This window comes from Henckelia pumila, chromosome 2, assembly GCF_033568475.1.
Source record: "Henckelia pumila isolate YLH828 chromosome 2, ASM3356847v2, whole genome shotgun sequence".
Taxonomy (NCBI): domain Eukaryota; kingdom Viridiplantae; phylum Streptophyta; class Magnoliopsida; order Lamiales; family Gesneriaceae; genus Henckelia; species Henckelia pumila.
Window position 1 is genome coordinate 183,560,425 of NC_133121.1, and position 16,877 is coordinate 183,577,301.

The following is a 16,877-nucleotide window of genomic DNA, read 5'->3' on the forward strand; positions in this document are numbered from 1 at the left end:
AGAGATTGAGTCCATTGGACAACGAACTTTGGTCTGAATATTGAGTCCAATGAACAACGAGTTAAACCCTGGTATATGGTTCATCTGAATGACGTGGCTTCGGTCCTTGTATATTTGTTCACTTTGGCTCATCATCATCATCATCGAAATGGTTAATACTACACTATTGAATTCTTACACACTTACAAATTTCATGAGCTATTGTTACTCCTAAAATTTGTTATTATTTCAAAGAAATATCTTATCCTACTAATTATTATTTATTCTCATTGAATTCTTAAAGACTTAACCTTCATATTTTCCATCTATTGTAATTTCCAAAGCCAGGATTCCCAGAAATGGAAAAGGAAGAAAATGGCATTGAATGATCCATCTTTTGCCACAAATAAGTTCTAGATTTGTGTTTATGTAGTCTTTGTTATGTTCTTCAGAGTCCGTCTATCTAGTAAAAAATAAAGTAATGTCATTTCTAATATTTTATGTACTATTACATGATAAGAAAAGTCTTATTGTATCAAAGAACCATTTTGTAATTTTATTATAAATTGCTTCTGCATACATTTTTAATTCAAATGATCTATTACTACCTGCGATACTTCAAATAGGGACATAATTCATACAAGGATTGTTGTTATGGAATGTGGTAACTAATAAAGGTTAGACCTCGAGTCCCATTTCCACTCAGGGATAAAAAGTGGTTGCAAAATTCCTGATGGTATTTGATGCTCTACTTTTACTACTTGACACGTAAGACATTGACTTAGGAAATTCGCAACATCTGCCTCTCCACCAGAAGTACTGCTTTAAGTCCTCGTATATTTTGACCCTGTCGGGATGATTAGAGAATCGAGATCTATGAGCTTTTTTCAGAATTTCCTTCTTCATTGAGCAAGGTACATAGATTCGGTTACGATATAGTAGCATATCTTGTGAATTGGTATTGAAATTAGAATCTTGACGTTCTTTATTCTCCTTGATCTTCTTTAAATCGGGATCTAAGTATCTTTTTTGTTTTTTGTTTTTTTCTTGGTATGGATTTTTGGAAAAACCTAGGAAGAATCTATTTTGAGGATTTGCTTAATATTTGGATTTCCACACTAAACTACAGTAAGTTACTAAGGTAAGAAATATTATTTTTTTGTACAGCCCCTTTTGGCATTCGGCCTGAGAATTATAATAAAATATCATCATCTAACCGCTTAATAGCATATAAAAAGGATCCAAACACAAACACACAAACTTTATAGTATTTTTAATCGATACACCAATACATAACTCAAATCATTACAAAGTTTAAGTGCAAAATTTATAATATTTGTTGACTCTATTATACTGATCTCCAGCTTTCTGGGTTGAAAAGGAAGTTTGTGCTAAATTTTTAAAATTTTTTGGACTAAGTTTAATATATATATATATATATCTATTTTTTTGACTAAATATACCATTTTTCTCCCCTATTTCTCACCATGAAGAAGAACACTCGACTTCAAAAAAAAAAAAAAAAAGACACTAGTAGAAAAATCGCATAAGACTTCGGTTAATAACCGAAGTCGTAGGAACTTAATTACCGAAGTAGTGTCACGTGAAGTAATAGGGTACTTTTTTAATTCGCTGAATCGCCGAAGTTTTATACCTTAAATTACCGAAGTCTTTGGTCATTTTTTGGAGGCAGAATTGGACCGGTGCCGAAGTAAAAACATTTGAGGATTGCATTAAAAGTGATAATTACATTTGAGGATTGCCCTATTTAAAGAAGAATTCAAAGCATCATGCCCTATATCACAAGAACACATATCAAACATGGGTCGACCAAAATGGAAGGTGGAGTGGAGGTCAAGAAACGATTAATGAGATCCTATACTAAGTGTAATATACAAATAATGCATCTAATGGTTCGTATCTTTACACATAGGCGTAATTAATGATATATTATTGACGTGACAAATCAAAGACACTAGATCTATCATAGGAGTAATATTTATAAGGTAGGTTGAACTATACCGTCAAAAAACCTAATATATATATAATGCATAGAGATTATTATATTATTTTAGATAAATATATATTATAATATATTTATATATTCAATTTTTTATTAATATATATAGATATATATTATCTAATTATTTACCTTAATAGGGGTATTACAAACTTTACAGTCCAGATACATAGCGTTTATATTAGATATGTTTCGCACGCATAGCATATGTGCGTGTCCGCTAGACTTCTTAAAAAGTCAGGTAATGTTTGTAAAACTTTTATGCAGGAGGTTATGAAGCTAACTTTCCCGCTGGGCATGGAGTATAAAATTTGGAGTCGTGGAGAGGTCATTGGTTCGTGGCATTGCCTGGTAAGTATTTGATAAAATGTCACAAAGAAATGCATTCATCACTGCGAAAACTCTGGGATTTCTCGTGGAGTCCGCCGTTCAAACTCAGTCCTCCCTTCTCGGCCGGGCAGCTCATGCCAAGATTGTGAAAGCTCTGGGCCTAATGCTTGATGCCGTGCTTTCCAACCATCTCATCAACATGTATTCGAAGCTTGACCGACCCAATTCGGCCAGAGTACTCCTATTTCTTACCCCAGTGAAATTGCGTTCAGTTGTCACATGGACGGCCCTTATCTCGGGCTATGTGCAAAACGGTCACTTTGTTGCTGCCCTTTCTCAGTTCTCTTCCATGCGGCGCGAGTTTATCCATCCGAATGATTTCACTTTCCCTTGTTTATTCAAAGCCTCCAGCTCGCTCCAGGTGCCTACTCTGGGCCAACAATTTCACTCACTTGCGGTTAGACTCGGCTTCATTAAGGATGTTTTTGTTGCGTGTAGCGCGTTTGATATGTATTCCAAGACAGGTTTTTTGAGTGACGCGGAAATATTATTTGATGAAATTCCAGAAAAGAACATTGCTACATGGAATGCCTGCATTTCGAATTCGGTCCTTAATGGGAGACCTTCCGAGGCTATTTTCAAGTTTGTTCAGCTGTTACGAGATGGGGAAACTCCCAATGCTATTACATTTTGTGCATTCTTAAATGCGTGCTCTGATGGCGTGTTCCTAAAGTTAGGTCAGTTGTTGCATGGCTGCTTGATTAAAGGAGGGAATGCGACTGATGTTTCAGTTTCAAATGGATTGATTGATTTTTATGGCAAGTGTCATATGATTAACTTTTCTGAGAAAGTTTTCGAGAACATGCATGTGTTTAATTGTGTTTCATGGTGTTCGATGGTGGCAGCTTATGAACAAAATGATCTGGGAGAGAAGGCATGTGTGATGTTTTTGAAAGCACGTAGAGCTGGGGTTGAGCCAACCGACTTTATGCTTTCGAGTGTGCTCAGTGCGTGTGCTGGTCTAGCTGCTCTTGAAGCTGGTAGAGTGGTTCATTGTTTGACGGTGAAGGCCTGTATAGAGGGAAATATTTTTGTTGGGAGTGCACTTGTTGACATGTATGGAAAGTGTGGGAGTATTGAGGATTGTGAGACAGCATTTTATGAAATGCCCAGGAGAAATTTGATTTGTTGGAATGCATTGATTGGTGGATATGCTCATCAAGGACATGCTGACATGGCACTTGAATTGTTCATGGAGATGACAAATTATAGCGATATGGAAAAGTTGGTTCCCAATTTCGTAACTTTTGTCAGCGTATTAACTGCCTGCAGTAGAGGTGGTATGGTAAAGGTGGGGATGGAGATATTTGACTCAATGACTGTGAAATATGGGATTGCTCCAGGGGCAGAGCACTATGCATGTGTCGTGGACATGCTAGGGAGAGCTGGGCAAGTGGAACGTGCTTATCAAATTATACGGAAAATGCCTGTTAGGCCTACTGTTTCAGTATGGGGGGCATTATTAGGAGCTTGTAAATTGCACGGGAATCAGGAACTAGGGAAGATTGCCGCTGACAATGTGTTTGAGCTCGATCCACATGATTCTGGGAATCATGTTATCTTTTCAAATATGTTTGCTGCTGCGGGACAGTGGGATGAGGCCAACCTTGTAAGAGAGGAGATGAAGGATGTGGGGATCAAGAAAGGGGCAGGATGCAGTTGGTTATCCGTCAAGAATACTGTCCATGTTTTTCAGGCAAAAGATACATCACATATCAGAAACTCTGAGATTCAAGTGATGCTAGCTAAATTAAAGAAGGAGATGAAGGCTGCTGGATATATTCCTGCCATCAATTTGGCTCTCTATGATGTAGAGGATGAGGAAAAAGAATCAGAAGTTTGGTATCATAGTGAGAAGATTGCCCTTGCATTTGGCCTTATCTCACTCCCTACAGGAGTCCCTATAAGGATCAATAAAAATCTTAGAGTTTGTGTGGACTGCCATAGTGCAATAAAGTTCATCTCCGGGATTGTTCGCCGAGAAATTATTGTGAGAGACAACAATAGATTTCATCGGTTCAAGGACAACCAATGCTCTTGTGGTGATTATTGGTGAACATGTGGTTTCTTCTTTGATCTGTATTCTTCTTTTGCATTATTTATTTTCCATGGAAATCTCGTGGCATAGTTTTGAACCGCCAAGTAAAACTAGATGGAAACGGGAGGATCAAAATTTTTGAACACGTTTGAAGAAGCATCTGGCCACTGGTGCTCTGGTTTTGAGGTGAGTTATTTTTTACTTGATAATTTACTGTTAATAAGAAACGAATTCTAGATGTTCTCAGATTTTTTAATTTTTACAAGGGTTATGATGTAGTTTACCTTGAAAACTATCATCTCATCTCATACACCAATCATCGTATCATTTCATCCAAGAAAACTACTGTCATCATAAGGGAACTAGACATATTGGTATGAAAAGGCTCTACCCTTTGTCAGTCACCTCACCTTAACTCTGATCCCTGCTCCGGTTACGAACCTATCACTTGAAAAACAATCCCATAAAAGGGTGAGCTAACCCAAAAGAAACCACGTGGCAGCAATATCACATCAAGCCAGATACATCATCAACTTGCTAATAACAAACCATCAACTGTCTAATAACAAGCCACTGGCTCTTGCCAGATATACCACTCTCTGGCTCTTGCCAGATAGACAAATCATTCATTCTTGGCAGTTAGACAATCATGTATTCTTGTCATCTATCTTCAATTGTCTACTACAAGTATTCTCAAGTATTCGGTGATCATGCATTCTTTCGTCAATACTTACATGGAAGTAATTTACTGTACTTGTGTAGGTAATGAGCATACCTGAATAATTTAAATTAAACTAACATAGATGTTGCCCCTATATAATTCCGGCTGCTATCTGATTTTTAGCATTAAAAAACATTATCTCACCATAAATTTGGTTTCTATACATCAACGCTTCATTCAGTAACATTTGTTAAAAAATCAGAAACCATGAAGAATAACAATATAGCAGCACCTCGATACAACCCAATATTGAAAATAAAAGAATGATTCATTAACCCAATGGATATGATTCCAGTGTATCTTTGACCCATTTCGTATCCAAATCTAAACCATCATTTATGAAGAACAAGTTTCAATTCACATCAGCCCTCTATTCTACTCAATCTATTCTCAACGACACCATATTAACATTTCTAAATTAATTTACATTGCTAGACACTGCTTCATTCCATTTGTATAGCACGAGGCGGGACTAAATCAGCGCATACATGGTAGAACTTCAAAAAAAACCACCATAGTTTGGAAGAACTTGGAAGGAACACGACTTAGCCTTCAATCCTCCATACCTATAGGGGCCCTCAACTCAGCGCGCAACAGAAACCGAGGTTTAATCTCTTATCTGTAGTTCTCTCTATGTATAAATTAGTAATTATTCGTTTTGCTTTTTCTCTGAGATATATATTGATAATTATTGCATATTTTGTGTTTTAGTAATCCAACTTTACATTTTGTCGTAACTCAAAAAATGCTCTAAAATTGCTTGATGAAATGAGCAAACAAATACAAGACAGTTTAGTAGTCGAGCGGTAGAGTGATTGTTACATTGGACTCTTTCTTAAATTACATCAACTTAGAATTTTCAAAAAATAAAAATAAAGAAAAAAAAATTATATTGACTTCATAGGTAACATTTCTCTATTTTTTATAATCTTCCTCTATGAATTCTAAATTTTTAGGACCTGAACATGTGACAAAGAGGATGCATTCACATAATACTGTTACAAAAATGCTTTGTGATTGGAAATGTAATATAACAAATCTGTTCAAAATTTCTGCTTTTTTGCTGGAATGTATGTCGATTTTGAACTTTGAAATTTTTTCATTCATGAGCTTTTTTCTTCATTTTATTGTCCTATGTGGTATTGGGAGTTTGGTGATTTGACTCAGTAAATTGTGGATTTGTTACTTGTATTTGTTTCTGCTTCTTCTTTAGCAATGTTCTAATCTTGGGTGGTGTTAATTTAGCAAAATTTAGTCCAAGTTGAAGTACATATGCAGATGTGTTTCAGTTGATGTGATAGTTATTTGTATCTGCTTTTGTAATGCATCATGTAATTGATTGGGTTATGGGAGGATTATGATATCAAGCAGCAGATTGAAATCAGGAGTTTTATAAATCATTTGAATGATAATATATCATGCAGCATATGGAAAGTGTGCGGTAATTAACATATATTCAATGTTCTATGTTACATCATTATATATATTTCGTTCTACGTGTGTGTATTGTGGGCAGAGAAAATGCATTAAACAACATCGTTACTTAGAGTTTTAGGTATTGGTTTGGTGTCTGATCAAGGAAAGATGTATATTTGTGACTTTAATTTTGAATCTGAATCAGGTTTATGTTGGATGAAAAGGCTTGGAGGATGGAGCCAAACATTGAGTATATTGCTAATCACAATCAACTCCCTTATAGCTGATTCTTCAGCCGCAACTCATAACATATGAATTTGTTGAAATTTCTGTAATCACCTCTCTCTCGCAGATGTGCAATGATATAAAACATAGATGGTAGCGGCTAAAATATGTTTGCGACTTTGAATGCTATTGGTTTCGAAGATATAAATTCAGAATAGTCGAAGTTTTGAATTCGTGGGATAGTCGATGAAAGTTGATAGTGTTGGTGATATAATTCAATTGTAACTTGCGATTCAATGAAAGGATTATTGCTTTTCAATTGGGAATACTATTTGTTGCAAAAAAATTCGGACAAGGGAATTGGATCATATCTATAGTTCAATTTTATTGATGCAAGTGACTAATCGGTAGAACTATACAAACAAATTTGTAAATATTTGTACATCATGTTATGCGCATCGTACATGCAACAAGTTTGTTCATATGTTACATGTGCTCGTTCGCTAGTTATAAATTAAGAATAACATGTTGTATCGATTTATCACCCTCAACCACTTAAAATTTCAAATTGCAAACCAAACCAACTGGTGCAGGTGAGGAATCTGCACCAAAATGTCGAAATCCACCTAAGTACCAAATTCTTTCTAAATCCATGTGTTAAACTGCTCACTAAATTAATGGTTGATCAAATGCAAATACACGACTCCCAAATTCAAAAATTTGAATCTAAATTGTTCACTTCTAACATCCATAAAATAATAAAATGACTCATCGTCTTGGCCACAAGTTCTCAAAGGAGGAACTAAAATTCGAAAACTGATTTTAGTAGATTGCAAATTTTAAACCTCTAAACTTCAAAGTGTCTCTAATTTCACAAATTTATATGAGTTTAAGGCATACCCGATTAAGAGCATCTCCAACCATCCTCTATTTGCATCCTTCATTTTGGAGGATGCTACAGTGATCCTCCATATTTGGAGGATCACTGTTCAAATAGAGGATGGATTTGGAGGATGGCATATTTACGAAAATGTCATCCTCCAAAATTATTTTTTAGACCTTGAAAATGATGAATTTATTTTTTAGTCCCTATTTTAAATTATTTTCAGTTTTTATATTAAATATTACTTGGTAAATTGGTCTAATTTTTATTATTTTGAGTGTTCTCCCATTTTATTTTTAAAATTAATTTCAGTGTTTAATTTTTTTAGTTTAATTAAATTTTATTTGTTTTTTTAATAATTTTTCAATAAATTAATTGTAATTTTATTATTTTTAAATAACATTAAATGGAGTATTTGGTAATATTTAGACCAATTTACAAGTAATATTTAATATAAAAACTAAAAATAATTTAAAATAGGGACTAAAAAATAAATTCATCATTTTCATAATTATTAATATATTACACGATTTTAATTTTAACCATATCCAATTAATATAGTTGAAAAACATATTATGTAATTTTTTTATTATATAAATATATATGTTTTAAAAAAATAAAATAAAAAATGGAGTATTTGGTAATATTTAGAGAATATGGGTTGGAGAAATTTTTTGAAAATAGAGATTACGAATCTCTATTTAAAGGATAAAGGATGAAATATTGAGGATATGGGTTGGAGATGGCCTAAGTAACTGTTCTCTTCTCTAAATAAAATCCACAACTAAATATTGCAATATCAACACCCTGAGTCGGGCGGACCCAAGTAGGGTCCACGGGGGCATGACGTCCCCCAACACCGCCCCCCTCAAATTTTTTAAAAAATTATTAGTATATACTTATATTAATTTTTTAATAAAATAAAATATGGTACATGTTGATTTTAAATAAAATTGATGTATTATATATTAAAAAAATATGTTTAATTACTCATCAAATAATTGTATAATGAATTATTATGAATTGATGATAATGTTTTGACTTTTTTGATCGCCTTTTAGTTTATATAAAATGCAAATTCATGATTGTTTTATGAATTGCATGCATTAACGTAATCAGATTTTTATCTATATCGAAACTAAAAATTTTTAAGCTCTCTATTTTTTTATGTGTTGAGCTTTTATTTTTTTATTTTTAAAATTGTTCACGGAGATATTGACAAAGTTGACTAAATTTAATGTATAAAAAAAAAAAAAATTAGGTTACTGGGGCGGAACACATAGCTCCGTCCATAATTGTGCCCTCCTCTAACCAAATTTTCTGGGTCCGCCCCTGCCTGAGTATCAAAAATATAGATTCCCGTGTAGAGTTGTCAAAACCGGACGATCTGCCAGTCCCGCCACCAAATGAGTCCGGGCTGACCCATCAATCCGACGATTGAAAAAAATCTCAACCTATCACATTGTGGATTAAACGGGTTAACTTACAACAATTTTTTTGAAAAAAAAAAAAAAATCAATAAAGCATATGAAAAAACAATAATACTTGAGCTTTCATACAAAAATATTAAAAATGTTACACATAACAAATAATTAACGTCAAATCAATCTCAATCATATAAGATCTCAACGTCATAACTATATTTTGATGTAAAACCATATACACAAGAAATATTAATAACATTGTTAGGCCTAAATATTAGTAATTTGGAGTCAACTAGCTCGTTTTTTACTTCTTCTTTTTTCCTTCAATTCAATTTTTTATTAAAAAAAATTAAGATAGAGGAGGGGAAGGCTCGAATATATAAAGTTAGATTTTTTTTCATTTTTTACATGTTCATTTTTCTTATAATTATTTGGCTGTTAATTTTTTATTTTGTTGTATATCTTTTAATGATATTTATAGAAAAACATTGATGTGTAAAAAATTTAAAACAAAAAAAAAAAGGTCATCCATATTAAGTGAAAAGTTTTGTTATAAATTGAATTAATATTTAATGTAGGCACCACTTATATAATCTTCTTTGGTGTTCTCTTGAAGTCGAATTTCAGTGGAGATGTATATGATACATATTTTTGTTTAATAGTCTTTCTTTTTTAATGTATAATGATGTCAGTTGAAATTAATGCTCAAAATATATAAATTATTTATTTTTGTATTTAATTTGATATATATCTACTTTGAATTTTATGACTTTGGATTATTCTCATATTTATCATTTCGGATTGTTACCTAGTTTTTAAAGTGTTTTTGTTTACACGCATGCGAAATACACATGCATAAATAACTTATGTTAAATCCAAAATAAATTAGTATTTTATTTAAGAAAAATTGGTTATAAGTATTAAATAATATTTATTGAAAAAGGTAGTAAATAATACATTTATTTATGAAATTGTATTTTTATTCGTCACTAAGGTAGTTAATCTATGATGCTGGTGTATTATTATTACTAGCACATAAACGTACGCGTTGCGTGTCTTATATGTTCTAATGTTTTAATTAAAAATTTTAAAAAAATATTAAAGAAAAAATGGAAATTTTGTAAATTGTTTTAATTGAAAATAAAAAAAAATAGTGAAAGAAAAAATAGAAATTTTGTAAATGGATATCCGCAAAAAATTAAAAAAAAACGAAAGTGGCATTTTTGTTATTACATGATCATCAAATGGTAAAAGTAAAGGGGTTGGTCATACCAACATAATAACCCCTCAACTTTAATAAAATAGAAAAGATACTAGATATCGTGGCACACGCGCGTGTGTAAAACATGAAAAGGACAAAAATTAGACATTTAAAAGTATCTATCTCTATAATTATGTATGTGTGTGATAAAATATAATTAAGTGAATAAGAGATATATTGCTACTTTAAAAATAAATGTATATTGAGGTTGAAACTTATAACTACACAAAACAAAAATAAAAATTAGAAAAATATAGTGTAAAAAAAATCACGTGGACACAATAAGATGCTTAACTTAATAAGAAATTTTGGAGAGAAATGGAGTCTGTTGGAGGGCATAAGTAGTGGAGAGAAAGTTTGGAGAAAGATCTTGTATGTAGAGGTATAAAAGAATTAAATAGGTGAAAATTCACAATGACATCATAAACAGTTTGTATAGATTGCTTAAACTTAATAAGATAGTAAAAGATATTATAGAAGCATTCGTTATAATAAGAAAAAATTATACAAGAAAAAGTTGACAAAATTAAAAAAGGACAATACTTTTAGAGAAAAAAAATAGAAAATAAAAGAAGGCCAATTTTTTTAAAAATATATATATAATAAAGAGAGAAATGTGTTCTGTGGACAGGCCCGAACCTTGCATGAGTCGAGTGAGTTCACCGCCTCAGACTCAGATCCAAGAGAGGGCACAAAAAAAATACATGAACTATTATTAGTGTATGTGTGCAATAAATTTTTTTAAAATATCGTGATTTTTCCAAAAAAAAAAAAAAAAAAAGGTATTACATCATATTTATTTGTCTTTCATCGGTCATCTTTCTCCCCAAATCTGAAATTCTTATCACATCGCATGATAATTAATGCAGAGCAACTCTTGGGTTTCAAAACTTACACCACTCTCTTTCATTATTGATTCTCGAATTTCATCGACTTACACGTTATTTTTATTTTTTTCTCTAATTTTTTTGATTTTTTTAGGAATGTATGTGATATTTTTTTATTCGCTAGCATGATTTGATACAGTATAAGAAATATCTTCAACTAATGCATTAATTTTCTTGAGTTTCGTATATTATCAAATAATTCATTTTTTTGCTGATAAAATAGTAAAGTATTATTTAAATGATTATTTATTACATTTTAGTTTTATTACTTAATGGCATTATAAATTTTTTGAATATTATATGAAAAAGACTATAGTATTTTACATATTTAATTTTCAAAAATTCTTTTTAATAATTTTTAAAAAGTTGAAAAAATTATTGTTAAGTTCGACTCATGCCCTAAAAATTATATTACTGTTTAAAAATAGTAAAAATTATACTAAAAATAGGTACGACACTGTCTATGGAGTATCCTGGAGGATCACACGGTAGGGGGATCCGAGCCACCCCATGTGATAATGAGCGTTAGCGATTGGAGGGGTATTTTATTTTATAACTCTGCTCAACTATTTTTTATTTTTTAAAAAAAATGATATTTTGTAGTGTATTTTATTTTCTAACTTTGATCAACCATTTTGTCATTTGTTGAATCTTTCATTCCAGCATTTAATTATTTTCATGAATTATATATTTTTTTATTTTCGACGATAAACTGGAAAGATTAAGATTGACAGTCAAACATAGCTCACGGTAGCCCGAGTTGAAGTTAGATTTTCTACATTTTATTCACATCTTGTTGGCAACCCACGAAAATGATTTGTACAAACACAATATTTGAGTAAAATGCAGAAAACTTCTAAATCAAATAAAAGTGAGTCAATATAAAAATAAAAAAATAAATAAAATGAATCATAATTCAATCATTTGTTATCTTCTCTTCGGTTAAATGTCGAAAACTAATTTTTTTTCGTAGAAAATGATAATAATTGGACTGAAAATTCAACCATGACTACTTCTCCATAAATTGAAATGAATATGCAATATGTATTTACCATCAAATTAAAAGGAATGGTGTTGAAAAACTAGAAATTTGAAATGATGTGCGAAAAGGTCAGCCAAAAACTATAAGCATTAAACCAAAAAAAAGATTCAGCTAAAAATTAAAATCTAAAAATGATAGAGAAAGTGAGAGGCCCGCCCAGCCCGCATCCGGCCCGCACTATAGATATTATTATCATTTTTGTGAGGGATAAACAATACCTCCTTACAATAAGGAGGTATTAAGCTTGATAATTTTTTTTTCCTATAATACCCACAATTTAATTGAGTATAAATTCAAGAAATATAATAAAATATAATTTATAATATAACTAATTTTAACAATAATATTATAATTGCTATTAAATTTTATTTAACATTAAAATTAATATTCAAATTCTTATTATAAATTAAATAAATTTAATATGATTTAAATATAACTTATTTATAACTAATTTTAACTGTAATATTACAATTGTTATTAATTTTTACTTAACATTAAAATGAATATTCAAATTATTATTAATAAATTTAATTATTTTTTATTTTAATAAACATGTTTAATTATTTTTTATGTTTTGGAAATTAAAATTAGTGACATTTTAATAATTAATATAATATTAATTTAATAATATTTAAATATAATTTATAATATAAATAATCTTATAACACTTTATTTACTATTCATCATATTTTAATAATTATTAATATACTATTTATTTAACAGTAATATTAATATTGTTATCAACCTTTATTTAACGTTTAAATTATTATTCAGATTATTATTACTATTTTCAAATAAATTCACATTTATATTATTATTATTATTAAATTTAATGATTTCATATATTTTAATTAATATTTTAGTTATTTTTATTTTGAAAATTGTGAAATGTAATAATTTATATAATAATAAATAAATATGATTTATAATACAACTAATTTAATAATCAATTTAACTATTATTCACCATATTTTAATTATTATTCATTATTAATATATTATTTATTTAACAGTAATATGGTAATTGTTACTAACTTTTATTTAATATTTAAATTAATAAAAAGTATTTATTAATATTTTAGTTATCAAAATAAATTTATATTTATATTATTATTAAATTTATTATTTTCTACTTTTTGATTAATATTTTTAATTATTATTTTTTGGTTTGAATTTAAAATTAATTAACATTTAATAATTAATATAATATTTAAATTTTAAATTTATAATGAAAAGGGTAAAAAAGTAATTTTTTAATTTATAATTAACTCAATCCCGATATTAATCATTCAAATCAAACATATCATTATTTATTTTAATCCTATCCAATTTCTTCAATAATCACAATGTACTTTATCCATACATTATCATATTCATTGAACCAAGCGGGGAGTTGCTGATAATTGAAGAAACCTTGTTTCTATCTTTACTTTTTTTTTTTTTTTTTTTTTTTGAAATAGTTTCCATCTATCTTTCTTTTATTCTTATAGTTTATTCCAACACATTTTCAACACGGGACGATTATTTTCCACTTTCCACGTTTAGTCTTCCATTTTCCATCTGAAATCAACTTTTATTTTTCTAGAATAATCCTTAAATAGTTTTTTTCTAGAATAATCCTTACATAGGTTTTTCAATTTATACTGGTTTCTTTAAGTTTACTGACCAAATTATTAAATGCTTCTGGGTCAAAACTACTACCAACTTTCTTAGCATACCTGCAATTAATTCCTCGAACCACCATAAAATTTATTTTTGAAGCAAGAAGACATAAATAAAAAATTAAATATGTTCTTAAAATGAAAATATAAGACATTAAAAAACATCACAATACTAATTTTAAATTTCCAAAATACAGAAAAGTTACTTGATTCAATAAAACTTTAAGAAAATTAATATTTTTTATATATATAAAACTGACTGACTCGACCACCTCTGTCAGAAACTTACTTTAAAAAAAAAAAAAACTGACAGACCAACCCAACCATCCTAATACACAGTCCAAACAAACTGGCCCATTTCAGCCCGTCTTCAGAAAAAACAAGCTGGCCCATTTCAGCCCGCCTCATGGGTCTCAAAAAGATTAAACCTAACAGAATTAGACCCAACAGACGGATCTAATCCAATTACCTCTCAAACTTCTGAATCAGCTTCCATTCTTTTCCTTTTTTATTTATTATGTATTGTTTTGCGAAGTAATAACCGAGTTCGTACAAGAAGAGAAAAATATAAGACCCTTGTTACGAAAAATATCCATACAATATATTATACTGCATTAAAAAAATATACAGAACAGAAATGAAAAAGAATACCAACCTTTTGACATTTATATTTCTATGACACAGATATTTTATGTTTATCTATTTTGTTTTTTTTGTGTTTTTAAATTAACAGAACAATGAAGCGAATTCCAACTTTTTATAACCATTACATTACTTTTTTTATATGTAAATTAAAAAATATGTGCAAAACATACCACACGTTCGTTGGGTTTAGTACATGCCGCCCGCAGAACACTACCCTGCGAGTGATGTGTAACTCCTTGATTGATCAAAATTAATAGATCCCATGTGAGCCACCACGTTATCCACAGGGCACAACCCTTCGGATAGGATCTACTCAATCCGTTCTTTGATGCAATATTGTCATAGTAAAGCACCAATCGACTCTTCTCATGCACGAAAGCATTTAGTACGTGTGCACCGAATTTCTATTGTTAGGGCTCATTCATGTGCAAAATATAATAAAAAATATTAAAAAAATTCTAAAGTTACAACAAATATAACGTATAATAATATTTATTATAATAATATAATGAATTTTTATTATTTCATGATAAAATTTTGTATTTAATGTATATTGAGATTTTGATAAATTAAATTTTTGAATTGAATTTTTTTGATAATATTTATTATACAAATTTTATCATCACTCGATGTAATATTGGACAGATTCGTTTCATTAATAAATAATAAATAGCTGCAATTAAATTTCTAGCGTCAGTCTTAATATTTTTTATATGAAAATACATTTCTTCGCACTATAACTTAATAAAATTAATAAACAAGTCCTTTTTTCGTCGTATTAACAAGATACTTTGCCCTAACCAAAAAAAAAAAAAGGAGAAGCCTATTGGGCCGGCAGCGTCTCGGATCTCCATGCGAAATCACCCGACCCGAGATCCGAAAACTCGAACAACCCATCCAACACCTCAAACTCGTCACCGCCGTTCTCGGCCTCACCATTTCCGAACATTAAATGGTCGTACCCTGGAAACTCTCCGTCGAACCCCCAAACCTCACCGCCGAGCTCCGACGACTCGGAATCAGCACGTACCAGCTCAGCAGCCCGATCCGGCGACGACGAAGTCGTCGGCGGCAGCCCGAGCTCGTCGTCAGACGCCTCCAGTAAGTAACCCAACACCGGCTGTTTTTGGCCTGAATCAGAAACCACATCAACCGCCGCCGGGGAACTCCTGATCTCCTCCTCGAAGCTCCTCATGTACGAGTCCAGATCTTCCACCTCGGCGCAACACTCCGCCTCGTCATCCTCCAGGAGATTCTCCCGCAGCCTCTTCACCTCCGGCGAGTCGATCTCCGCCTCCACCGAGTCCTCCTCCGACTCGTCCCGCGGCCGCTTCTTGACCGTTAAATCTTCCATGTGCTGTGATGCTTAGAGAGAGAAAATGAACGTTGAAGTGGGGGAGAGAGAAGGGGAAGGGTATCGAATTTATAGTGAGGGGAAATGATGTGACGTCAGAATAGGGGTGGGCCCGGGGTGATATCACGGACGCCTCGGTATTCGGGTGCGGAGCTTTAAATTTAATTGGATTTGAATTGTTGTTTGGAGTCCGTCATAAAAGTGGGACCAAATCACTATGTTAACTTCTTGTGCGACACGTTACGTTTGTCACGCATACAAATCTCCGAAACAAATAAAATAAAAATCTACCTTATACAACAAACAAATTTTATAATTATTAATGAGTTGTGGCAAATTGGTGTGTGAGGTTTATTAAAAAAAATATTTTTCAAAATTAAAGTTTATGAAATTTTCTAGTTGAAACTATAAAGAAAAGATTTGAAATTGAAATGATAAATCATAGATGGGGTGAAAAGAGATTTGTCACTAAACATAACATAGCAAAATCATGTTTATTTTGATAAGATAAGGACTTTATTTTAGGAAACCAAAAATTACAGCATGACTACATTTTGTTGGTATAAATATAAGCTATAGAGTATGCATATATACGGTTTTATGCGTAACCGGGTGAAGAACACCCGATGGATCTTGGTCCTTCGTTGGACATCCATACCAATCTGTGGGTTTCATATCCTATGAAAGGTAGATGTTACATCAGGTGAAAGAATACTCAATGCAGCAGAGAATCTATATAAATATACTTCTTCCATCTTAAAAATTAGCTTATTTGTTTAATTTTCATACAAATTAAGAAAATTATCATAAAAGTAAAGTTTATAAACATATTTTTTATTTACTCTTATTTAAATCATTCAAAAAATGGTTTCACGCTTTCAAGATTTTATCACTATATATTAGGAAGCTTAAAAAAACAATATATAAGGAAA

General features: G+C 30.9%; 2 protein-coding genes across 2 annotated transcripts; one reads left to right on the top strand and one right to left on the bottom strand.

The window, feature by feature from the left end:
* The first annotated feature begins 2,235 nt into the window (after nt 1-2,235).
* Nucleotides 2,236-7,047, top strand: LOC140882413 (pentatricopeptide repeat-containing protein At4g14850). Its single transcript, XM_073288405.1, has 3 exons — nt 2,236-4,613; nt 5,584-5,753; nt 6,770-7,047. The coding sequence occupies exon 1, from the start codon at nt 2,367-2,369 to the stop codon at nt 4,443-4,445; it is 2,079 nt and encodes a 692-aa protein (XP_073144506.1). The 5' UTR covers nt 2,236-2,366; the 3' UTR covers nt 4,446-4,613; nt 5,584-5,753; nt 6,770-7,047.
* An 8,239-nt stretch (nt 7,048-15,286) lies between these two features.
* LOC140884584 (uncharacterized) lies at nt 15,287-15,990 on the bottom strand. The gene has a single exon (XM_073291375.1). It carries the CDS (start codon nt 15,943-15,945, stop codon nt 15,415-15,417), a length of 531 nt encoding a protein of 176 aa, XP_073147476.1. The 5' UTR covers nt 15,946-15,990; the 3' UTR covers nt 15,287-15,414.
* Between the last annotated feature and the right edge of the window lie 887 nt (nt 15,991-16,877).